This window comes from Camelus ferus, chromosome 34 (genome assembly GCF_009834535.1).
Source record: "Camelus ferus isolate YT-003-E chromosome 34, BCGSAC_Cfer_1.0, whole genome shotgun sequence".
Taxonomy (NCBI): domain Eukaryota; kingdom Metazoa; phylum Chordata; class Mammalia; order Artiodactyla; family Camelidae; genus Camelus; species Camelus ferus.
The window spans coordinates 21,200,948-21,225,512 of record NC_045729.1 but is presented as its reverse complement, the minus strand read 5'-3'; the positions used below and the strand labels follow the sequence as shown (position 1 = coordinate 21,225,512).

The 24,565-nt window shown below is 55.0% G+C and overlaps 1 protein-coding gene across 4 annotated transcripts; it reads left to right on the top strand.

The window, feature by feature from the left end:
* Window positions 1-586: 586 nt before the first annotated feature.
* On the top strand, window positions 587-23,192 carry BID (BH3 interacting domain death agonist). Of its 4 annotated transcripts, none has more exons than XM_032473049.1 (6): window positions 587-735; window positions 15,939-16,000; window positions 19,043-19,244; window positions 20,220-20,359; window positions 21,135-21,347; window positions 22,192-23,192. In XM_032473049.1, exons 2-6 carry the CDS (start codon window positions 15,989-15,991, stop codon window positions 22,201-22,203), a joined length of 579 nt encoding a protein of 192 aa, XP_032328940.1. In that variant the 5' UTR covers window positions 587-735; window positions 15,939-15,988; the 3' UTR covers window positions 22,204-23,192. The 4 variants fall into 4 exon arrangements, with proteins under 4 accessions (XP_032328940.1, XP_032328939.1, XP_032328938.1 ...); XM_032473048.1 differs by lacking the exon at window positions 587-735 and adding an exon at window positions 4,504-4,656; XM_032473047.1 differs by lacking the exons at window positions 587-735; window positions 15,939-16,000 and having other exon boundaries at window positions 16,025-19,244.
* Window positions 23,193-24,565: the final 1,373 nt, after the last annotated feature.

Genomic DNA, 24,565 nt, shown 5'->3' with positions numbered 1-24,565 from the left:
ACTTCACTGCTCAGGAGACCCTCCCTGGGTGATGCAGTGAGGAGGGAAGAGATGTCCTCTTAGTTGGGCTGCGTCCTGCCCCGTCCCCTCCCTGAGGTGGTCCTGCAGCTGCGGCTTGAAGCGGAGCTCCTGTGGGCCTGAGAAGGCACCCGTTACCGGGACAGATGTGAGGGAGACGCCCTGGGGGGACAGGAGCATGCACGCTGCTCTGTGCCCAGCACTGCCTTTTGGAACAGGGCGCGCACCTCGCTCTGAAGTAGGTTGGGTTCCAGCCTTTGGATCTGCTGGGACGGCTGTGGTGGTGGCCGAGGCCCAGGGCCAGGCAGGATCCTAGCTGAGGATCTTCCTGCAACAGAGGACAGTTGGACCGAGCAGTCTCTGCATCGGGCAGAGAGAGCACCCGCCAGGCCCGGGCCATGTCTGTGTCCACACAGGAGCCGCCGCGCTGGGGAGTGAGGTGGTTCCTGACTCTCCCGAGAAGTCAGAGACCAGAGGACAGCGGGCTGGCTCCCTTGTGCCCAGGGCGACTCGGGTGCGTCTGGTGACAGGGCTGAACTTGTTGGTACTCGTCTTAAATACTGAGCTGAATCCTCTGTTTCCTCCCAGGAACTTAATTTGCCGGGTACTGGCCGCTCTCCGCAGGCAGCGTTCCCGTGACTTTCAGATGGGCCTCCCTGAGGACAAAGGGCCCTCACCTGAGTGGACACCCGGAAGGCCGGGCCCCATTCCTGGAAGGTGTGGAGAGCAGCCTGGGCCCTGCCAGGTCCTCCATGGGGAGAGGTTCAAAGAAGCCTTGGGAGAAGACAGTTCCTGACACTGCCTGGGGAGGGGGCCGGGCAGCAGCCCAGGAGTAGATGCAGGACATGACCGTCCTGACTGCATTGCCGCAGGTGGGAGCCAGGGAGGGAGGGAGGCAGAGAGGTGTCTCCCCACGTGGCCAAAGTCAAGTCAGTTGCTAGATTTTTCTTCTCTGTGGTGTGGAAGACGGTCATTTTCCCCTGAATATGCAAATTCACAGCCTCAAGGCAGGGATGTGCCCCCAGCCATTTGGTGTCCAGCGGGGCAAGGCTGCCGCGTCTGCCCCTCCCACGGCCCCCTTGCTTTGGCGGGAAGAAGCCTCCAGCCAGAGCAGCTACATATGGAAAGGGACGGGCAGCAGAAACACTGTCTTGTGCTGTCAGCTCTGCCCAGGCTGAGGGCCGCCCCTCCGCCAGTGCCTCGTCTCAGGAAGTGGATGCTGGAAGGAGAGGGTGCCTCTGCCGTGGAGAGGCAGGTGGGAGGGTGTGAGGGGTGAAAAGATGTCTGGACTCAGAACCCAGCCATGTGAGCGGGGCGGCCAATTTCAAGGAGCAGGGGGAGGACATGGGGGTTGACGCGGGATGAGGAGGACACGGGGGTTGACCTGGGATGAGGTCTCTGCAAGTCTGCTAGCAGAGGCACCTGGTGGCACCGCGTGGGGTGCAGCCCCCAAGGCCACCTGGGAAGTGGGCCTTCTGCTCCCACCAGGTCCAGAGCTGGAGGAGGGTGATAAATTTGGTAATTTTCAAAGCAAGTTCCCCCAGGCCTCTCCACCCCAACCCCACACTCTCCTCCCTGGCCCCAGGGGAAGACTGAGAGGCACAGACAGCTGTGGAACAGGCTGGGACAAAGCAGGAGGACTGCCTGGAGGGGACTCAGCCTTGGACCCTGGGCCTGGGTCTCCAGGTGCCTAATTGCTGAGTGTGATTTCAGCCAGCAGGAACGGTGGGGTGTGTGTGACCCCCCCCCCCCCAGGGTAGGGCCACAGCCTAAAACACTTCCCATCTCCCCCCGCCCTAGCCACTAGAGTGGTCTCTCCACCCCTCCCTTTCCCCTAAGGCTCCCCGAAAGATGATCCCATGGGTCCTGTCCCCTCCCCCACCCTAACCCTAGGAGAAGCCACTTGACCATGCAGTGAGTGCTGGACCAGGAATCTGATCTGGCCTCTGGCCCCAGCTTGGCTACTGCCTGTCTGGCCGATCTTGGACATGGCTTTCCACACCTGTTTCTACCCTTGCAATGGAAAATAACTCACTCTCTGCCCCATGAAGGGGTTGTGGGGCTGAAAATTGTTCACAGATTGTGTGCCTGTCCCTCTGTGGCCACTGGAGCCAAAAATGGGCTCCCCCTGAGGGTGACTCTGGGCCCTGCCCACAGCTGGGGTGCCAGGAAGTACACAGTGTTTGTGGGAGAGGGAGGGCGCCACAGACGGGACTGGATGTGGGGAAATGGGCCTGGGGCCATGGACGAAGCCTTCAGGATTCAAACTCAGACATTAGTTCTTCCTTCCCTGCCAGTGTCCTACGTGAGAGTCCTGCCCCTCCAGGCTCATAGTCCACCTGTGTGTCTCTGCAGAATTCTGGATACTGATTTATATGTGAAAGCCGCCCCCACTGCCGCACCATCCGGAGTCCCTCTGCTCTTCCCCCAGAGCCCATGCTGACTAGAGCCAGTTTTCTCAGGAGCCGGTCAGCCTTGTCCAAGTCACTCTGCTCTGGTTTCCTGGGTGGGGGCTTTCCTGCCTAATGTTGGCTCTTGGCCAGAGGGAAGTCCAGGGGAAAAGCTGAGGGGGACATGGGAAATCCCAGCCTCTCACCTGCTCTGAGCTCACCTGGGAAGGGCACAAGCTTTGCCCCTGGTCCCGGGTCCAGCCCTCTTTCTCTGCTTCTCCCTCAGGACTTGTTCTTTCTCCCTGTCTAGATTCTCCCTTCTGTCCTTCAAGGCCCAGAGCCTCGACTGTGTCTTGGTGGGAAAGCACCTTGGAGGGGCAAGCTGGTCCACCCTGCCAGGTGGATCCTTTCATTCTCGCAGACACGTCTCCAGGGCTGGGATCGCCACTCCACGTCAGCCCTCCTTGGCTTCCCAGGCAGGCCCCTCTGACCGCAGCACCTCAACCCCACTGAATTCCCAAGGAGGCACCTACTAGGGGTGGAGGGGATTGGAGGGCCCTGAAGTGCTGGAAATAAGCTCTCCTGGCCTCTGTTGGTCTAGAGTCGTGGGAGGAGGGCATGTCCCTGCTGCACGCATGGGGCTCTGCTGGACCTGCCCTCCGCTGGGCCTTCAGCAGGAACCGGTCCTGCTCTTTACATATTTTGGGTTTTAATCCCTTGTCAGGTATGTGATTTGCAAATATGTTCTCCCCTTCCATAGGTGGCCTTTTTATTCTGTTGATGATTTCATTTGCTTTGTAGAAGCTTTTTAGTTTGCCATAGTTCCATTTGTTGACAATGTTCCTAGCATCACTACTGTGATACGTGGGGCTGCATGGATTGGTGGGCAGACGTGCACTGTGGAGCAGGGAATGTGCTAGTGCTGCCGTAGACACAGCAGCCCTTCACAGTCCAGGAGGCCTCTGGGCATGGAAAGTGAAATTATGGTCAGAGTCCTGTGCAAGAAGGCAGAGAAGCGTGTCATCTGTCGTCCAAATTTTAGCAATCAGGAGTGGTGAGAGTGAGAGGAAAGCTGGGTGGTACTGAGGTTGGAAGGATTACTGGTTATTTATATGCATTGGTTGGAAGTTAAGCTCCTCCTGACAAGACTGCAGTGAGAGCCTGGGAGCAGCTTTCTGGGGAGCATGGTTTGGCCTGGCTGGTCCATATACAGCACTAGCAATGCATTTGTGGTTCCAGAAATGAACTTACTGCTCTAGAGTGTGGTTGCCTTAGTGGGGCTGGTGGCTTTGCGGACGGCCTCAGCTGCCAAGTGAGGAGGTCTTTGCCTCAGTGCTGGCCTGGCCTGCGTCTTCCTTTGCGGGGATAGAGTGCTGAGCTCCCCCGATGGGTGGTTTGTTCTGTGATCTCAGACATCCTAAGAGTGTTGCCCTTTCACCAGTCACGCATTTATTGGAATGAACCTGCTCTTGTTTGGAATATCTAGATTGTCCCTTTTGACACTTCCTTCAGAGCCAATTTAAGCTGCACATAAAACCCAGATATTTCATTTAAAGTTAGGTGTGAGATAAGGTTGGACTCCTCGAAGTGGAAATTGGCAAGCTCCGTCCTTTCTTTGCAGAGTGGTGAAATCAGTCACTCCCTTTCTCTTTTATTTTGGCTGCCAGGAACCCCATTTAAAAGTATTACTCGCTGTTTAATCACTTGGATATGCAGCTCTGATAAGAAATCAAGTTGGAGCATAGATAACACTGCCTAGGTTTAAAAACTTCCATTATGTGATCTTTATTGCAATAGTTTTAGTCATCGTAAAATTGGTGCGACAGTCATTTAAGAAAAGTTGGAAAGTACAAAAAAGTGGAAAATCCCTGTGATTTTATTATTTTACAGTAAACAGGCGATAGTTTCTGGTTATATTTCCTCCCGGTCTTGTTCTTCTTCTTTTTAAAATTCAGTTTCTATTTTCGAGTTCGAGTTCGCGTGCAACCTCCGCCCTGGTCCCCGGGTGTCCTCTCCCAGCGCCTCTGCCTCCGGGCACCTGCTAGGGGGCGTGGCCCGATCGTGAATGGGCGTGGCAGGGCCCGGGGCGGGGGCTGTGACCGGAAGGGGCGGGCCCAGGACGGGGCGGAACTGGAGAAAGTAGGCGCGCGGCGGCTGCGCGCTCGACGCCTTGGAGACGCCGGCTTTTCCCGCCCGCGCCCGGCGCTGAGCGCGTCTCAGTCCCGCTGCCTCGCGTGTGAGTTCGGAGGTGAGTGCCGCCCCGCGCCCAGCGCCCCGGGTCCCCGCGCGTGCTCCTTCCCGCCGCCCCGTCCGCGTGAGGCGGCCTCGGTCCCGGGCCCAGGCACCCCCCCCCCCCCCGGCTCTCACGGCCCTGATTACGCTGCCAGAGGCGGAAGTGGGTTGTTGAGTGACTTAGTGGCCAGGGACCCTGGGAGGCCGGAGACCCTCGGCCACCAGGCCGCGTGCGGGGCTCGGTTCTTTGATCCAACGAACCAGTCGTGCGGCGCTGCCCGGGTCGCGGCGGTGGCGGCGAGGGGTGGGGCCGGGGGCCGGATGGCCCTCCCTGGGTCCTCACGGGGCCCAGATGGCCCTCACCCGGGCGGTGGTCTTCACTGGGAAGTCCTCACTCGGGGGGGTGGTCCTCACGCCTGAGCCCCTTTCAGGCGACTACCCCCCGGCCCTGCCCTTCCAGCGGGCCTCCCTCGGCGGCCTCTGTGCCGGGGCATGTGGTTTCCACTCCGTCGCCACCCTCGGGGGCGCAGACACGCTGGCGTGGGGGCCTCTCCTGGGCCTGGGTCCCTGCCTTCTTGGGGCAGACCCTGAGCCAGGGCCCCCGAATCCTGGGACGGGTCTGTGCTCGAGCTGGGCGGAGGGTGGGAGGGGGTCCTCTGGCTTTAAAAGCTGAGGTGGCTCCAGGAAGGCGCTGCTGGGAAGAGGAGGGAGCGCCGGGGCTGGGGCTGCGCTCCTGCCGGAGGGAGGAGCGGCGGGGAGAGGGGCAGCGTTTCGGCGGGGGTTCAAGGGCCAGCTTCCCTGCGCTCGGTGCCGGGCTGCCCGGGCCGGGTAGGGGGCTCTGAGGGACCGGGTGCTGTGTGGCAGGAATGGCAACTGTGATACACTGGGTTACAGGCTTTGGAGCGAAGAGCTGCGGGAACATGCTCTGGTTCGTGTGCGCTGTCTGGGGTGGACTCTGAAAGATGAATAGGAGCTTGCCAGCAGTGCAGGGCCCGCTGGGGGAGGTGCCCTGCTCCCTGGTCTTGCAGGGGGAGGCTCACAGCCTTAGCTGCCCTGGCGAGACTAATTGGAGGAACAGAAGTCCACGCATTTGCTGGTGAAAATGGCCTGTCCCAGCCCTGAGAAGGAAGGGTGAGGGCACGGGGTGATGGGGCCTCCCAGGGCAGCAGTCCTGACCAGGTAGAGGGCAGTGAGTGGTACTCTAGCTGTTCTGTTTCTGTCTTGTGCAAGGGGAGAGACGGGCCTGTGTCCTGATGGTGGACTGTGCGCATCTTGCTGGGGGTATCCAGGGACTCTGCCTCTCGCCGTGGCCACTGTAAGTGCTTCTGTGGCGGCACTTCTGGTGACCATTTGTCAGGCTGGGGATGTGGCAGCCTGGTGTGCCCCCCAGGCAAGCCCCCCACCCAAGTGGGCCTCCCTTTCATCTTGGCTGCCACCCTTGGCTGGCTCCCCAGAGACCACTGACGGGTCTGCAAAAGACAGCTAATTGAGGATGGTGACACAGCTCACTGCATGGGACACACGGGCAGAGCACTTTGTGTTTGGACAGAGGGTAATCAGTTATCGTCTGTCCCTACTTTTCGGATGGGGAAACTGAGGCTCGGGGTGGGGGGAGGGTAAGTAACTTGCCCAGGTTCACAGCGAAGGGAGACTAATTGGCCGCCGGCACTGCCTGGGTTTCCCAGCCTCTACCCCATCTCCCCCGTCCGCAACTGTTACACATGGGGCGAGGGGCAGAGGAGGACGCGGTCTTTCTGCAGGCCACCTCCATTGCAGGTCGCCGGGCGTCGGACCCGTGGACCCTCGGACCCTCAGTGGGGCTTTTCCCCAAGACCCCTCCCAGGCAGGCTCCCAGCCCCTTTCGCCACTCCTCTCCTCCCCTTACTGCCTCTTTGGTCAAAATGAGGAAGTTTCTGATGAAAGGATGAAAGGCAGACGAGCATCTGGATGAACCGCTGAGCTGCCGTTTCTGGAGGTTCTGCTGCAAACTGAGTTCTAGGTTGGCTTTTGGGTTCTTGTATCCAGCCAGGGTCCTAGAAGCCATCAGCTCAGAAAATGAGGAAGTGGTTTGTTGTAAATTACCCTCTGCCCTCAGTAATCCTGTCAGCGTGGTGGTGGGGGAGGTGGGAGCCAAGGTAGTCTGAAAGGGAAACAATAGAGTAGGTGTAAGAGGAACTGGTTACCTTCAGGCACACAAGTGCATGGGGCCTCTGGACCTTCTGCTCTGGTGGCAGGACATGTGGCCGGGGGTGCGGCTGCCAGCACTTGAGGAGAGGCCTCTTTGGGGTCTGGGGCTCAGCGTCACCAGAGGGTCTTGGAGACACCTCTCTCCTCTGTGACTCTAAGGGCAGGGTGGTGGTGGAGTGTTGAGACCAAGGCCAACCTAGGCGCCCTGCGGTAGCCCCTGGGACACGCGGCCCCTGCTTAGGTCTCAGAAGCCCAGGGCCTGGGCAGGTGGGAGCAGCAAGAGACTAGGTCGCTGAGGCTTTTGGCACCAGGAGGTGCACTTCCGAGGTTGGGGTGAGGGGTTCCCCCCTCCTGATTCCAGCTGCCTTTTTTTTAAACCTCTTTATTGAGATGTCCCACATGCCATAAAATTTGCCCATTTAAAGTGGTTTTTAGTATATTCACAGCGTTGTGCGACCATCACCACAATCTTATTTCAAAGCTTCTGAGCACTCCCAGAGGAAACTCCAAACACACCATTATCCCGTCCTTCTCCCCCAGCCCTAGACCTGGCTCATCTACTTTTTTCTCTGGATTTGCCTCGTCTGGGAAGTTCGTGTAAATGGAATCATACATGTGGCCTTTTGTGTCTGGCTCCTTGCACTCAGCATGATGTTTCAGAGTGCATCCATGTCGTAGCATGTATCACAACTTCATTCCTTTTATGGCTAAGTAATACGCCATTTTATGGATAAACTGCATTTTCTTTATCCATTCAACGGTTGATAGACATTCCGCTTTTGGCTGTTTTGAATAATGTCGCTGTGAACATTCACATACAAGCTTCTGGGTGGACGTGTTTTCATCTCTCTCATATGTATACATACATAGGAGTGGAATTGCTGGGTCATATGAAAACTGTTAAACGTTTCGAGGAACTGCAAAACTTTCCCAAAGTGGCTGCACTATTTTACATTCCCACCAGCACGGTGTGGGGTTCCGGCTTCTCCACATTTTACCAGTTCTGGTTATCGTCGATCTTTCTGATTCTAGCCATCCTGGTGGGTGTGAAGGGGTGTCTCATTGTGATTTTGATTAGCATTTCCATGATTAATGATATTGAGCATCTTTTTTGTGTGCTTACTGACCATTTGTACATCTTCTTTGGAGAAATATCTATTAAAATTATCAAGTTCTAAGAGTTCTTTATACATTCTGGATACAGGTCCCTTGTCTGATGAATGATTTGCAAATATTTTTTCTGATTCTGTGGGTTGTCTTTTCACTGATCCTGTCCTTTGAGGCACAAAAGTTTTAATTTTCAAGAAGTCCAGTTTATCTGTTTCTCTTATATTGCTTGTTCTTTTGTTGTCATATCTAAGAAATCACTGCCCATCCTAAGGCCATAAAGTTTCATTCCTTTGTTCTTTTACAAGAGTGTTACAGTTTTAGCCCTTATGTTTAGGTGTGGCATCTATTTTGACTTAATTTTTGTGTATGATACAAGGTCGGGGCCCAAATGCATACTTCCGTTCCCTGTGGTGTCCAGCAGTCCCAGCGCATTTGCTGGAAAGCCTGCTCTTGTACCCAGGTCCTGGCCCCGCTGGCAGAGATGAGTTAACCATGAACGTGAAGGTGCGTTTGTGGGCCGTCATTTCTGGTCTGTCGGTGTGCGTGTTTATCCTTTGCCAGGACTGCGATCACTGCAGCTCGTTGCCAAGTTGGGAAGTGCTGAGTCCACCACGTCTGCTCTATCCTGTGCCCTTGCATTTCTTTATGCAAGGGCACCTTTTGTCACTTCCCCCCCAGAAAAGCCAGCTGGGAGTCTGCGAAGACCGGTGTTGAGTCTGTGGATCAGTTTGGGGAGTGTCACCATCAGAACAAAATACGTCTTTCGGTTAGAACGGGAACGATCTCATTTATTTAGACCTTCACTTTCCTTCAGTGACGTTCATAGTTTCCAGTGTACAAGCCTTTACACCTCTTTCATTAAGTGTATTCCCAAGTGCTTATCTTTTTTTTACTTTTTTAATTGAAGTATAGTCAGTTTACAATGTTGTGTCAATTTCTAGTGTACAGCATGGTGCTTCAGTCGTACATGAACATACATATATTCGTTTTCATATTCTTTTTCACCGTGAGCTACTACAAGGAGTAACATACAGTTCCCTGTGCTGTCCAGTGTAACACATTCTCAGTGCTGCTCTGTTTCTCAGTCTCACTTGCGGGCTGTTCATTGCGGACATATGGAAGGACGGCAGATCTTGCGGAGACTGTCCTGAAGCCTTGGTGAACTCGTTTATTACCTCCAGGGCTGTCAAGTCAGTATATTTTAAAGCTTCTCAGTTGGTTCCAGTGTGTGCAGCCAGGGTTGAAAACCTGTGGGCTGGATCAGTGGTCCCCGAGCCCTTGGGATGGGAGGGGAAGGAGTTTCCCCAGTGTCTGTGGAGAAGGCTGAGAGGCGGGAAGCTGGGTTCCAAGGAGGCCGAGGGACCAGTGTCCCAAACTCCAGTGTCCTTCTGTCCGGATGAACCCGGGTGGACCGAGTGGGTGGAAGGGAGGTCACAGTGTGTCCGGGGGACATGTAGAAGGAGCCCACGTGTAAATCAGGCAGTTTCCCTGAGCTCTGCCTTGATCCTGAACACCGCTGAAAGGGAAGGACTGCCTTCTTACAGCTCTAACAGTGATACCACTAGAGCTGGCAGCCACCTTAGAAATCTGGTTCCCTCCTCCCAGTAAAACCTCAGGCATATCATTTTGTGTTTGTATAAAAATCGTGGTTTCACCTTTTTTCTTTAATTGGAGTATTTGGAGTCACCCCTGAAAGCAAGGCTGGTGGGTCCGTGCGTCTCCTCTCAGCTCCTGGGGTGACTTCTTGGGGCGGGTGGAACCTCTCTCTATCCTGACTGGGGTCGTTTGGTTTCTGGTTTGTGCACGTGGACCAGTTACCCCGTTTGTGGTCTCGCTGACTGAGGGTCTGGGCCTGTGGTCCTCGTGGGCAGAAGACAGGGTCTGTTCTCTGCTGGGCAAGACTGGATAGAGAGTCGGACGGTTGGACGTGTCTGTGTGTCAGTGATCTATCTTGAGCTCGGTTCAGAATTTTGTGCCCACCAGGGAGAACAGGCCCGTGTCTCTGTGTTTTCTCTGGACCTGGGGCTGGAGTCCTAGGACGGATGCTGTGTGCCTCCTGTGTTCCGTAATTCACAGAGGCCTCTCTTTCCCCCTCTGGGTCAATGTGGAAATATTTTTTTTCACTGTTGGGGAGTTAGGTTGTGAAATGTCTTAAATGGAAGGAACTCTATTCTGATTGACTTGTGGGCCTAAATAAATGCTTATATAAGTCAAATACTTCTAAAATTTCCAGAAAATCAGGAAATTGTTCTTCTAATAACTTATATGTATTAGACTTTTAAAAGACTTAAAATGCACAGAAATAAACTCAGAAATGTTTTTAAGACTACAGGTTCATAAGCAGACTCAAAGATAGAACAAACCAGTGGTGACCAGTGGGGAGGGGAGGAGGGAGAGGCAAGACAAGGGCAGGGGATTGAGAGGTGCAAGCTGTTAGGTATAAAATGAGTCAGCTACAAGGATGCGCTGTGCAACACAGGAATGTCAGTATTTTATAATAACTGTAAATAGAAGTAACCTTTAAAATTGTGAATCACTGTGTTGCACACCTGTAACTACATGTGTAACAACTATATTTAAATTTAAAAAAGAGTTCAGGTTCCCATGATTAAGATAAATATTTGGCAAATGAGAATAAATTAATAATTTTTGGTTAAAAAAGTTTTCTCTGATTTATCAGTATTATACTTTGTACTGAGTATATGTAATACTCAACATTCAATATACCAACATAGTGTAATAAAATTTTATTCTACTTGGTCCCCTCCAGATTTCTACAGATTTACTTATCAAATGAGCTGATGTTACTCTTACATAATGTTTAAGGTTATGAAAAACATAAATTTGTTTTCAACTAAATTGACTTGAATTCTGATTGTTTTTAATAGCATTCCAGCTTTGGATGCTGCACAGTAAATTGAGTTAATTAATGGGCAATCACTGTGTACCTAGATAACCTGGAAATAAGGCAGGATGCTGAAACATTGGTTACCAGGTATAATTTTAACGGTTTTCAATAAACTAAGCAGAGGCTCTGCCTCTGGCCAGCAAACCTGGTTGTAAGGCCCCGCACTGCACCTCTAAGGTGTGCTGTGTCGGGGGGCCGGTCCTCCGTCACCACTCACCTGCTTCTCTGTGAAGTGACCTCAGTCACTTGGCTTAAAAGTCACAGAAACACTTGTGTATAAGCTTTTATTTTCAAGGAAAAGGAGTAGCTGTTATTTTCCTCTCAAAGCAGCGTTTCTCAAGCTTTTTTGGCCTCTGGATGCTTTTACATATAAAAACTACTGAGGAGCCTGGAAAGCTTTTAAGTTTTATCTGTTTTTTGTTAGAAATTAAAACTGGAGAAAATTTAAAATATTGTTGATCTGTTTGAAAACACCAGCATGCTTGCTGCTTGTGAACATAATTACGTGTATTTTCCAAAACAACATTTTTAGTGAGAATGACATTGTTGCGTATTTTTGCAAGTCTCTTAAATGTCTTGAGTCTAAAAAGAAGCTGCAAAACTCCCAATTTATCAGAGTTTGTCTCGATGGTCTTGCCTTTGCTGTCAGAAAGAGATTATTATCTGCCAAGTGGGTGGCAGAGAGTCTGTAAAACAGAATGTTTGCTATTTTGTGTCTTTGGGGGAAACAACCCCACGGAAGACAAAGGCGCACCACTCATGATGAGCTAAGGTCTTGAGTTTCGTTCACTCTTGACCAGATCCTGTTTCTCAGCATCCATGGTCCCATCTGTCAGTGCCCAAGTGGACTCTGGCAGCACTTCCGAAGACTGGACCCTAAGTTTAGGAAAAAAAACTTCCCACGATATCTTTTACACCTAAAGAGAGACTTCCCAGAGTGCCCCTGGAGAGTCCCAAAGGTTGTTCACCTTATAAAAAGACATATTATAAAATTAATTACATCTGTTTGAAGTGTTGTAAGAGCTTTGTGGGAAGAGTGGTCAGAAGAGGTGCAGCCCCTTGGTTACGTGTCTGGGTAAAATGTCACTAATGTAAGTAACTCAGACTGTGCTTTGTGGGAGCGCTTTCGCTGTCCACGATCCGGTTTTATTCCCGGGAAAACACTAATGGGGTTTGTTCTGTGCGGTACCCAAGAGAGGCGACCCCCTTCTGTTGTGACTTCGTTGGTTAGAGAAATCTGTGAATCACTCCCAGTGGCCAAGTGGTCAGCGATTGGGGCGTCCACAGCGGGGAAGGGTGGCGTCTGCACCTGACCTTTCCAGACCAGGCTTCCTCTCATCTGGCTTTAGCAGCCGAGCCTCAACCCGGGTGCGGCCCCGCCCTGCAGGCAGCATACACTGGACACCGGGGTTTGCCTGGAATGCTGCCGACATTTTAATTTCCACTTTCTAGATACACAAGGAAACTTTCTTAAACTGTCAGCCATAAAAATCTGGCAGACAACTGACATCTGGCTCTTACCTGCAGAATTCTTGTTAAGCCTCCTCGTTTTGTGTGGTGATACAGGGTTTTTTCCAAACTTTTTTTTATTGTGGTAGATACAGAATTTACCTTTTTAACTATTCTAAGTGTACAGTTTAGTGGCATTGATAAGGAATTAATTCTCTAAAAAGCAGACGGCTTCTCACGCAAGTGGGATCAGACAACATGTGTTCCTGTGTCTGGCTTGTTTCATTCACAGCATATCCTCGCCATCCCATGACGTCCACGGTCACATAATGCTCACACTGTCACTTGATGTCCGCGTTGTCACAGGTGTCAGAATTGCCTTCTCTTTTGTACATGTGGTAAAATATACACAAGTTTTTCCGTTTTAACTGTTTGCAAACGTACAAGCAGAGGCGTGAAGCCCACGCACGTGGCTGTGGCCCCATCCCCCCGGCCCCGGCAGACCTCAGTCCACCGTCTGTGAGTTCGACCCCCAGGGACCTCAGAGAATCGCAGAGCATCTGCCGTTTTGTGTCTGGCTTATGTCACTCTCACAATGTCCTCCAGGTCCCTGCGTGTGGCACCAGGTGCTGGAATTTCCTTTTTGCGGCTGATTGTATCTACCGTGTGGATGGGCACATTTTGCTCGTCCGCTCACCTGTTGAGGGACACTGTTTGCACCTTGGAGCTGCTGTGAGTAATGCGGCCGGGAAGGCCGGGGTGCAGCCCGTCTGTCCTGCTCTCACTTCCTGTTCACTTCCTGTATACCCGGGGGCAGAGCTGCTGGAGCAGACCATGATTCTGTATATAATTTTTTTTGAAAACTGCCATACCGTCCTTTTGCTTTTTTAACCTGGATTTAATAACACTGGACGAACTGAGAGCCCTTGTTCCTGAGTGATGCTCATGTGCTTGGGTGTGACAAGCCACTTGTCACAGAACTGAGCTGTCTTGGGGGCAGACCTGCAGAGCCGCAGGGAAGCCAGTCTGGCCAGGGGTCCCTGGTGGTAGTGGGAGGAGGGTCACTTCCTGGGGGCCCGGAAGGGCGGCAGGAGACCGAATATACGGACAGACAGTGGGCCGACTGTAAGCTGACAGAGGAGGCCCCTGCCCAGGAGGCCAGCCTGGTAAGTCAAGTCAGACTGCCCTCTGGCGACGTCCTGGAAGCTACAGATTACCTCAGGACTTGGTCAGTAACTGACGGCTTCCCTGGTTTTTGTTCCTGCTTCCAACCTGGGTCTGCGTTGGACTCTGCCCTCCAGGGGCCTCTCTCATCGCAGAGCTCCCCCACCCTCTGCTGCCAGGCGCCAGTGTCCGGATCAGTGGCCCTTGCTCCCCAGGGCTGGGCTCCCCTCCTTTCCAGAGGAATTCTTGCACCTCTGTGGGGACTGCGGGTGAAGCCTGGAGTTTTAGGCCTGGCTCCTACTCTCAGGCAGCAGGAAGCCCAGTCCGAGCTCACTGCTGAGCTCAGGCTCACCTGCTCGCCACTCAGAAGCCATTGTCGAGGCAGGTGTCAGTAGAGAGGAAGGTGCTTTAATCAGAAAAGCCGGCAGCCTGGGGAGAAAGTGGACTCTTGCTCAGAGACCACGCCGAGGGCCCTGTTCCGCTGGGGTGTTTTCAAAGGGAGAAGGGGGGACAGTCCTCCCTGCACGGACTGATGGACTCTTCAGATGTACTCTGCCCACGATCTGCCCGCGGGGTTGCCAGGGGGCTGTGGGGGCGAAGAGCTAGCACGGCCGTCATCCGGTCAGACTAGGCGTGGTGTGCATTCAGGGAGCCTAAGTCAGGAGTTGGTTTCAGTTGCTTTCATTCCTGTAATTAGGTTCTCTTAAGGGTTAGAGGGGAACAGAAACGCGTGAACAGGAAAGGGGGGAAAGAGCTGCTTTCAAGCTTCCTTATGAAAATTTCCAGACCTGAGTCGATTCTGTGCCTTTGGTAGCTGTTTAATGCCACGGATCTAAATTTGCAAAAGAAACAGAGGAGGCCTCGCTGGTTAACTAACGCTGCTGCCGCCAGGATGGGCCCGTGAGGCAGCCTAGTGAGACCACCTGTGTGTGAGAGTCATCTCAGCCCAGGCTGGAGACTGTCTGGAGAAACTGCGAAAGACCCACATGCACAAAACCCCCGCGTGTTCTGGCCAGCTGGCCCTCTCTGGGTTCCTTGATTTGGGGCTACTGAAGGCCTCTGTAAGTGGCAGAAGACTGGTGCCATTGCCAGCGACGTGCCCAGACATGAGCCACCCTTCCTCCTTTCCTGTGGGTGTGGAGTGGTTTTATCGTCTTACTCTTTACCCCATTAAATAGTGAGTTCAGTAAAATCTAGTATGTGTTCATTTAAGAAGGAAAAGTCACTCCCCGGCGGGTCTGGGTCTTTTTGTGCATCTGTGGCTACAGACACATCAGCAGAGCTGGCCCTGGAACAGCAGGTCCACTCATGCCCATGGTTTTCATTAAAAAATGCCACACGGCCCCGGGCTGTTGTCTGAGAGTGCAGAGCGCAGGTCTGGATGAATTCTGCGCAGATTAACCCCTGCTTGGTTCAAGGGTTGTTCAGAGGGTTAGGATATTTTGTGAAGACAGGAATGCGGCCAGTGTGAGTGACATGGTCATGGACCAGGCGGGGGCGGCCGGTGAGGTGCTTCTGTGGAGAGCATCCTGATGCTGGCTCCTCAGAGCGGGGTGGCGGGGGGGCCTGTGACTATGGCCGTGGTTTGGCCTCTTCCCTGGGGGCTGTTCTGTCTGCTGTGTCCTGATGCTGACAGTGGCTCCCGCTCTGCCCCTTGCCTGTCTGCCTCCACCTGCGTCTTTGCTCTTGGCCCCTTTCCTCCCAGACACTCAGCCCGCCCCGCCCCGCCCCGCCCCATAGGGTGCATCGGCTGGGGATGCATGAGGCCAGGGCACCCGGGACAGGGAGGTGGAGGCCGCTCTGCCCTTCCTCCCTGAAGAGGAGCTGGCTATCCGTTTTGTCTGTCTTTTCCTCCTGGGTGTTTAGGAACCGTGTGGAATGACCAGGTTCGGTGTTTCGCTCTCCCAAATGCCAGTTCACTTGGTTTAGTCCAGTCTCCAGTGGGCTCATCTGGTCCCTTCTTGACGCTGGATTATTTAGTCTGTAAGATACGCTGAATGGAAGCTTTAACCTTCTGTGTAATTGTCAGATACATATTCTTTCTCCTTCTTTCTATGGGAAATTTCTCTTCTCTGCCCTTGAAGCCACGTGGCTCATGGGGAGCTGGCCTGCCTGGCCACCGCTCGAGTGTGTACCACGGAGTCAGGGTCCGTGCGGTGTGCCCTGGGTGGTGGCTGAGGGGAGGCCTGTGCTCAGGTGGTGGCAGTGATGCAGCAGACCCCCAGGAACGCTGGGTCCTATTCATGGAGGCAGCTCGGTGCTGTGGGGAGTCTGTCTGCCCTATTTGCCTGAGCCATGAACTTGGGGTGGGGCCTCAGTCTCCATAACGGGGTTCCGCTCTCCCCAAGTTTCAGGCTGCAGAGGAAGTGGCAGCCCAGGGTGCGCACAGTTGGGAAGGACGGCTCCTCTCTTCCCTGAGGGGTCCTGGAGTGGGTGTCCCTGCAGGAACCAGCACCCACCCTGTGTGTGTTCTCTTCCAGGCCACCAACTTTGACCCCTGAGAGCCGGAGCCTGCCAGGCTGCCTAGGCCATGGATTCTAAGGTCAGATGCTGCGGTTGTCCTGGGGGAGGCTTGGGGGGACGTAGTGGGGGGCAGCCCTGCGGAAGGAGCCTCTCACTCACAACTCCCTGGAGCACAGGGGGAGAAAACGGGCCTCTCGTCCCCTCGCCCCTCTTGTCCTCACCGAAGGACAAGGAGGCTTTCTGATTGAAGGCCTCTGAAAGGCTGGGAGCTCCTGGGAGTGGTTACCTCGGGCCATATGGGCCAGCCCCCTTGGTGCCTGCCTTCTCGGTGCCTAAATGCTGCCGGGTGCCTTGAATGAACATGGGCGCGAGAAGGAATCACAGCGTGGCCGGTCATATCTGCTTGGTCTTCCTTCCTCTTCTGTCATGTCAGGGCCCAGCACCAGGTACCCCCAGTCCCACCAGCCCCTGTAGGAGGCGTCTGAGGAGATGGGACTGTGAGCTCGGTGCCCGGGTTCCTGAGCAGCATCTGGCACCTGAAGGGTCTCAGCGTGAACCTTGCAAACGTCCTTCTAAAGGGATGGCAGCCACGCTGTTACCTGCCGGGTGCTGCAGGAGAAATGTCAGCTGCTTGAACAGAAGGGGTTTGGGGAGCTGCCCTTGTGCTGGCGAAGGCCTGTTATCAGGGTCCAAATTGCCCTATGGTGCCCCCTCTGACTTGCGCCCAGGGCGCCCGCCACTGGTCCTGCATCTCCGACACCTGTACCGGGGAGGGGGGGTGCGGAACCCTCCCCTTTTTACTTTTTCCTTCCAGCAGAGACTCAGGAGTCCCCCAGCGTTAGTTCGTGAGGAGACTCCCAGGCGCCTCCTCTTCCCCCACCAGAATTTGCATGTCCAGTTTAAAAAAAATTACAGTAAAATGTACATAGCGTAAAATTAACCACTGTAAGGTTTTTAAGGCGTAAGCTCAGTGGCAGTACTTTTGCTCACCCTGTTCTGTGGCCGCCACCGCCCGGCCCCTCGTCCTGTGCTTCCTGGAACAGTCTGGCTGCTTCGGGGGCCACACGGGTGGAGGACTCACGCAGCGTGACCTCTTGTGTCTGACCTCACCGAGCACAGTGTCTCGGGTTGGGGGTTTTGTGTGTTTGTGTGGTGCTGTTTAGCCACACTGTAGTGTTCTTCTGTGATTTTTTTTTTTTTTTTTTTTTTTTGGTATTTAGAAGAGCAAGAAATGAGATTGGTTTTAGGGCTTGCATGTTTGATGTTGCCTTCTCTAGGTTTGGACACCAGCACTTTTCCAGTGTATCAGACACACTGGCTACCTGTCCATCTTTTTTTCTGCATTGGAACTGACTTTATAGCGAGAGGTACTTTGGTCCAGCAAGGTTTCCTAAGTCTTCATCATTTCTCGTAACTCAGTTTCCCTGTGACCTAAAGGGACAGCCATCAGAGCACCCGCCTCTGAGACGTTCTTGTCAACGGTGGTCACTGGTCCTTCCTTGGCCCGTCCCCGGCTTGTCCCTGGCCCAGCTGGTTCTTGGTGCTGGGATGACTGCCCATCCTGGGGTCCAGTCCAGCCTGTTGCTGTCACACTGTGAGAACGGACCCCATCCATGGGCTGCCCGCTCGCAGCTTTGGGACCCGCGCCCCTAACATGAAACGCTTCCCTCCCACCGTCTCAGACACTCGACCTGGCCAAGTTCGTGGCAACCAGTGTGCTGCAGCCAGGCTTTGGGACCCCATTTGCCAGCCTCTAGGTGAAGGGAGTCCAGGCAGAAATGGCCTGATTTAGTTTCCTGGGGCCGCAGCCACGAAGCCCCACAAACTGGGTGTTTTCCCTCCGTGTCCAGAGGTCTGAGGTCCAGGTGTCAAAGGGTGGGTTCCTCCTGGAGGCTCTCCTGGTGCCCGGCTGTCTGGGCAGACACATCACTCTGGCCCCCGCCCTGTCTTCCCATCGCATCTGCCCCTCCTTTCTCTTGTAGAGACACCAGTCTTTGGATGTAGGGTCCTCCCTAGTCCACTGTGGCCCGACCTTAGCTCAGTGCCATCTGCAAAGACCCCATGTCCGAAGAAGGTCCTGGGGTCATGTCTAGGATGGCTCTGGGGGCACCGTCAGCTGCATGGCCTCGGCCCCGGTTCCTCCTTCCCCACCAGGAACCTCCCTGAGGCAGAAGGGAAGCACTTTGAGTTTCTAAGTTGCCTTGTGCCACCTGGCCTCACCGTAAAGGTTTGATACGTAGAGCTTTATGTACATTTTTACCTTTTTCAGGAGTAATTCTGGATAAGGCTTAATGGCAACATATGAGCACCTGACTATGCATGTTATTTATTTAAAACAACTTGTCCTCTAAAAGTTTTCTGATTTTTCTTTTTCTTTTGCAGTTTTTTTTTATTTTGGTGGTGGTGGAGGGAATTAATTGTATTTAATTATTATAATTTTTTTTAATGGAGATACTGGGGATTGAACCTAGGACCTCATGCATGCTAAGCACACGCTCTACCACTTGAGCTGTACCCTCCCCCAGTTTTCTGATTTTTCTAATGAAAAACATTAGGGACCTGGAAGCAACTGCTACCTGCACCTGTGTTTTCCTCTCGTGGCCACTTCCAGCCCAGGACGTGTGTCCGTGGGTCCTGCTCTGGGCAGGTCCCAGGCGGTGCCCGTCGTCCCAGCTCTTGGGTGGGTCTGCCGTCATCCAGCCGCTGTGCGTGTGCGCCTGCAGTCAGCGCCCCGGGAGTCCCTCCTGGTTCCCTTGGGGCCGCCTCGGCTTCGACAGGAGCCATCCTGTCCTGGTAGTTCTCTCTGTAGGCTCGGTCAAGGGGCTTACCCACCTGAGCCGGCCACAGCTGGCCAAAGGCAGACGCTGTCTGCGGTCACAACTGTCCAGTCTGTACTGAAAACCTGCTGGATGCGTGGCCAGTGAAGGAGGACGGGGGGGCCTGGCAAAGCGCGTTGATGCAGGGCTGGCCGCTAAGTCTGCGTCTGCCTGGCTTCCGTCCCCCAGGGGAGCCACTTCTGCAGCAGCAGCAGCAGCAGCAGCAGCAGCACTTTGCCCTCACCCGCGGGCGGGCACGCGGGTCCCCGGGCTGGCGAGGCCGTCTCAGGTGGCTTTCATCTCAGGTCAGCAACGGTGCAGGCCCCCAGGATGAGCGCATCACCAGCCTGCTGGTGTTCAGCTTCCTCCAGAGCTGCTCCCCCTCCAGTTTCCGCAGAGAGCTGGAGGCACTGGGCCACCAGCTCTCCATGTGCACGGCCCTTGACGATGAGCTGCAGACAGATGGCAGCCAGTGGAGCCACCCCCTCGGGGGCGCAGCGGACACAGGTAGGCATTGGGAGGGCTGTGGGCTCATCTCCGCCTGGTTCCTGCTGCACGCTGCCCTCTGGGCCACTCCAGCCTCAGGCTGCCTCAACTCAGTGGACAGGGGTGTGGCCCAGGGATCCAGCTGCTGTGTCTCCTGGCTGGTCCCCTGGGGAAGGATGAGAAGGCCTGGGGGCAGGAGCAACAAGCAGAGGCTGTCCCTGGGTGGCTCTCCCACACCGTCCCTGCTTTGGGGCCCCAAAGCCTCGCTGGACGCAGTGGCCAAAGTGATGACAGTAGGAAATGGGCGTGTGGACGGGGACCTAATGAGGTTTGGAAGCAAAAGGCAGGTAGAGGCTCTGGTGGCCACCTCGTGATGCTAACTCGTTCCCTCGGCTGGACTTGCCGTGGCTCCTGAGTTGCTGGAAGGAGGCGGGAGAGGCGAGGCAGTCAGGGCTGCAGGAATCGGGTGCGGTGGAGCTGGCAGTAGCTTCAGCAAGAACCCGGGGTGGGAAGGCCAGGGCCCGGAGCGGTACTGAGCACAGTCGGTGTGGCTGGACCTCCGATGGGAACAGTGGACGTTCAGGTCCAAGATCACGTCAGATCCGGGTGACTTGTCCCTGAAAGTGAGGCAGGTGCGTGGAAGGTTTTGAGGAGAGAAATCAAGCTCGAGTTGCATGCCACGGTCCAGGCTGTGGGGAGGCCAGCAAGACAAGCCTGAGGGGGCACTGGGGGGCCAGGGGGAGGGGGGGCTGCATCCAGGACCTGTGATGCCAGCATGGCTGGGCTGCAGAGCCCTCTGGGCCACTTCCTGGGGAGATGGCTGTCAGATGCAGGGGCCAGAGCCCAGCTAGCTGCAGTCACAGTTGCCTCAGCATCACGGACCGTTTTCGGGAGCAGGGGTGGGGAGAGGCCGGCTTTGCTCCAAAGCAGAACCGCCGTGTTCTGGGAGGAGGGGTCAGCGAAGTGTCGTCTGGAGCCACCCTCTCTGACGTTTAGTTTCTGCGAGTCAAGAGGAGGCCATCTGGGACATCGCCAGGCAGCTCGCACAGATTGGGGACACAATGGGCCGCAGCATCCACCCAGGGCTGATCCACGGCCTGGCCGCGCAGTTCACAAATGGCAGCCTCTCGGAGGAGGTGAGCGCGCACACCCACGGGCGGTCAGGAAGCGGGGGCTGCTCAGGGTCTGTCCTGCACCTCGGGTCCTGACTGTCCACAAAAGAGCTGGAAATAGGACCAGCCTGACGACCCTTCAGGTAAGAACTAAGTAACTTGACAGGAAAAACCCAAACCTTCAGTCAGATCCAGCGTTTGGGGACAGAGCCCCCAGAAGGCGAACACCATGTGTGCAGCTCTTTCCTCCAGTTCAGAGAGTTGACCGAGGGAGCCTACAGAGCTAAGTCCCCACCAGGGCTGGCCCCAAAGGCCGTCAGGCATGTGTAGGAGCCGGGGTGGGGGTGGGGGTCCACTACTGATGGCTAAGGACGCAGGGGCCCCCAACACTCAGAAATGTAGTCCAGGGTCTGGCCCGTCCAGGGAGCTCCCTTTTGAGGTTTGAAGGTGTCGTGGCGCACAAGCAGCTGTGACGTTCTCTCCCCTTCAGGGAAGGTCCTTTGGGGGCCTATGGTCCATGGAGGCCTCCCCTGGACGGGCGGGAGGGGTTCCTCCTCTCCCTGCACCCTTGCATGAGGCCCGGATGCCCTCAGTGGGCACTGACCCTCAGCTCAGGTGCTTTTGGTGGGGGAGGTTTGTCTCCATCTGCCCTCTCAGACCAGAGTTGTCCTCACTCCCCTCCAGCATCTGCTGCTGACAGCACTCCTCGAGAGGAAGGCCCCTTCATGGCTGTCACTGTAGGGCGGCCTTCCTCCAGCGGGAGGAGGCTGGTCAGCGAGGCTCCGTCTCCTCCATGCAGGACAGAAGGCGGGGCTTCGCCACGACTCTGGGGCAGCTCCTCCAGGCCTGCCCCGCAGATGTGGACCAGGAGAAGACTTTGCTCGTGCTGACCATGCTCCTGGCCAAAGAGGTGGCCAGTCACACGCCAGCCTTGCTCCAGGACGTCTTCCGCACAACGGTGAACTTCATCAACCAGAATCTTCTCACCTATGTGAGGAACTTAGTCCAAAATGTAAGAGCCAGCGACACCAGCTCCTAGGCATCTCCCCTAAGGTCTGAGACTGTCTCTGCAGGGCTGCCTGCTGGTGACCAGACCCCAGGGAAGGCAGTCTTCCTGCTCAGGAAGAAAGGCCAGGTTCTGCTTTCGTGAGCAGGAAAGGCGCTGGTCGGAGGTGGTGAAGGCCGACTTGGCGCTCGTGACAGGATGGAGGGAAGATGGTGGGAGGGGCCCAGGCTGCCTCCCATCTCCTTGCGACTTCACCTTGTCCCAAAATGAGTGTAACTTACGTGATTACCAAGGAGGATCAGCGGTCAAGAGGGGACTGCAGTCTGTCTTCTAAGCAGGGAGTTTGAGGCCACAGTTCTTTGTGGCCCAAGGAAGAGGCCAGGCAGGCCTTAGGCCTCTGGCTTGGGTTTATTCACAAACTAGCTGGAAGGGAGGTGGGCGTCTTGTCTGAAGGTTTGAAAACATTAGTGAATGGGCTTTTACTTGTCAGAAGCACGGCTCAGGCCTCTGACCCTCTTCAGGTTCCCTGATGAGCCTTAAAAGCGCGTGCTCTGCATGGTCTCCAGCTTAACAGGCATCTTACAACTGGGGTGAACATAAACCCCAATCCAGTGTGAAAGCATGCTGAATCGTGGGGAGGAGAGAAGCCCGAGAACCCAAGTCTGTCTGTTACCAGCTCACCCGACGTGCGGGGCTGAGACAGCCTTGGTTCATTCCTCGGCACCGTGCGTGATTCGGGGAAAGCCTGCGTTTGCAAAGCCCCGGTCCACTTCCACTGACTGGAGGTCTGAGCACGGGAGCCTGGCCTGCGGGGCAGACAGGCTGACTCTGTTTTCTGTCCCTGCCACAGGAGCTGGACTGAGTGGACCACTCGATGAAAACAGGGCTGGAGAAACTTGAGCTGGTGACAGCAGTGCAGCTGCCTTCGTGGGTATTTAAGCAGCTGAGAGGACCATCCCAGAGCCGGTGTTTAACTGGGACCACTCAGCAACCTCCCTTCCCCCGCCGAGTGAGCGTGTGCACACGTGACTGTTCCACACTGTCACCTGAACCCGTCCCCACGCCAGGCCTTTACCCGACGTCAGCTGTGAGGGCCCCACCTACTGTAAAGGTGTTCAGGTCTTTTTGTTTTAAAAAAGTACCCACTCGACTGCTCCTGAAAGTTCAGCCCTGGGGGTGGTCTCAGGGCAGCAGGGCTCTGTGTTTGAGGACCAAGCGCTGGAGGGGGGGGGGAGGGGGCGTGCCCCTTACGAGTGAAAAAGTACCCCTGGAAGGAGGGACAGCCTAATACCAAGGAAGTCCAGTCTTCCTATTTAAAAACCAAAGGGCACAAGAGGTCTGGGCTCAGTGGTAACATCAGGCCTCAAAAACATGTTTTTGACTTTTTCCTTTTATTTGAGTCAAGAACCAAAGGCACTTACAAGGTGTGGAGACGACTTCAAGTCAAGCAGTTTACAAAGTCACCACGCACCCTCTTCTCACCGAGCTGCGCCCGTGGGGGGTATCTGGAAACTCCCCTCTCCCCAGCCGGCCCCTCAGCTCACCCCTGCCTGAGGGCTGCGTGTGGAGAGCAGCTCTCTGGGCATAAACGTGAAAGAACATTTAGTCTTCTAGAAATCCAGCATCTGAGAGACTCCCTGTGGTGGGGACACAAGCCAGAGCAGAGGCAGCACACATCACTCAGCACCAGAGTAAACCAGGGGCACTTACGTTTTGAAACAGCGCAGCCCAGTCTGTCCTGCCGAGGCAGACGCAGGCAGTGGACGTGGGGCCGTCGTGACTGCGAGCGTGGTGCTTTGGGAGGCACGTGAACAGGGCGGTGAAGTAATAAACATGTTCTTGTCACCAAAACCCTTGTGTCCCTGAGTCTAAATTTATCAGAAGGATGACTCCACGTGGTTCAGCACTGAACACGACCGCCCTGGGGCCAGGCCGCCGTCGGGACACATCTTCCAGGGACGCTCTCGCTAGGGGTCCTGGACTTCGAAGGATTCATGTCCCGGTGGAAACAGGTGGAGCCACACGAACCACCCCTCATACCTCTGTCTCGCTCGGGGGAGACTCATTTTCCACAGCGTCCTCACCTGCCACTTTATACATGTTTTAGTGAAACATTTTCCAGGCCGAGTCAGATACTTCCTTGTTCATACGGCAGGATTATCGGCTTGTCTCCCCATCACAAAGTTTCCAGTCTTGAGCACATCCTGGAATTTGGTGCATTTCACATAACACAATCCTTGTGGGCAGAACTGGAAAGTGTTTGATTAAGACGGTTTCATCCTGCTTTTTAATTATTTAAGTGACAGATAAAGACAACAAGCTTCCTCCCAGAAGGTGCCCGGCAGCGCGGAGAGCCCGGCGGGGCACCTGGCATCTTCGGAGGGTCAGGTCACTCCGACCTCGAGCCGGGGGCTGCGCGGGCTGCCTTTCGGGGTCACGGCACCAGACGCCACTCTCCCCTGACAGCCTCGCCAGCTGTGCAGACCGGGACTTTGGACGCTGTGGCCATGTTCTCAGGGCCATCTCAGGCCACAGGCCTGTGTACTCAGGACGCAGGACTGCTTACCCGGAACCATCCCCCATACGTCAAGGGCACGCGGTTACCACAGGAGTGGAAAGGGGTCCACCAGTCCCTTCAGATCTCATTCTATGACACCTGCCAAGGTGTTCCCCCCACACTGCTTCTAACTGAAACTCACAGACTGGAGCTGTGTCCCTTCCCCTGCTGAAGAGCATGCTGCCGAAAGGCAGGTGACAGGAGGGGACAGTGACCTGCAAACCAGAGCCGTGCGGGGACAGCGGAGGAGCCTCACAGTTGCCACATCACCGTTTAACCCCCAGTACTTCTGAGGGGCCAAGAACATTAGAATCTATGATAAACTGAACTCAGAATGAGTTAGTAGAAAGAGGCACTTTTAATCTGAAGAAAGAAACTGTGCCAGCAGGAGGAACACAGGTCTAGGGAAAAGCAGATGCCCCCCCTTTCCTCTGCTGCTGGCCAGTGACCCCCACTTAACACAGCTCTGGAGCCCCCCGGGAGCGGTCGAGTCAGTCCAGACTGACAGGAGACAGGACCCCAGCTCCCTGTAACTCCCGGGGAAGGAGGCAACAAGCCAGTCAACTTAAGACTTGTCTGAACAGCACGTTAACTAGCCAACGTCTAGTGCCAGCGAGCACCTGGTGGGGAGGTCACTCGGAGGAGACGGGGAAGTGGACTTCACACC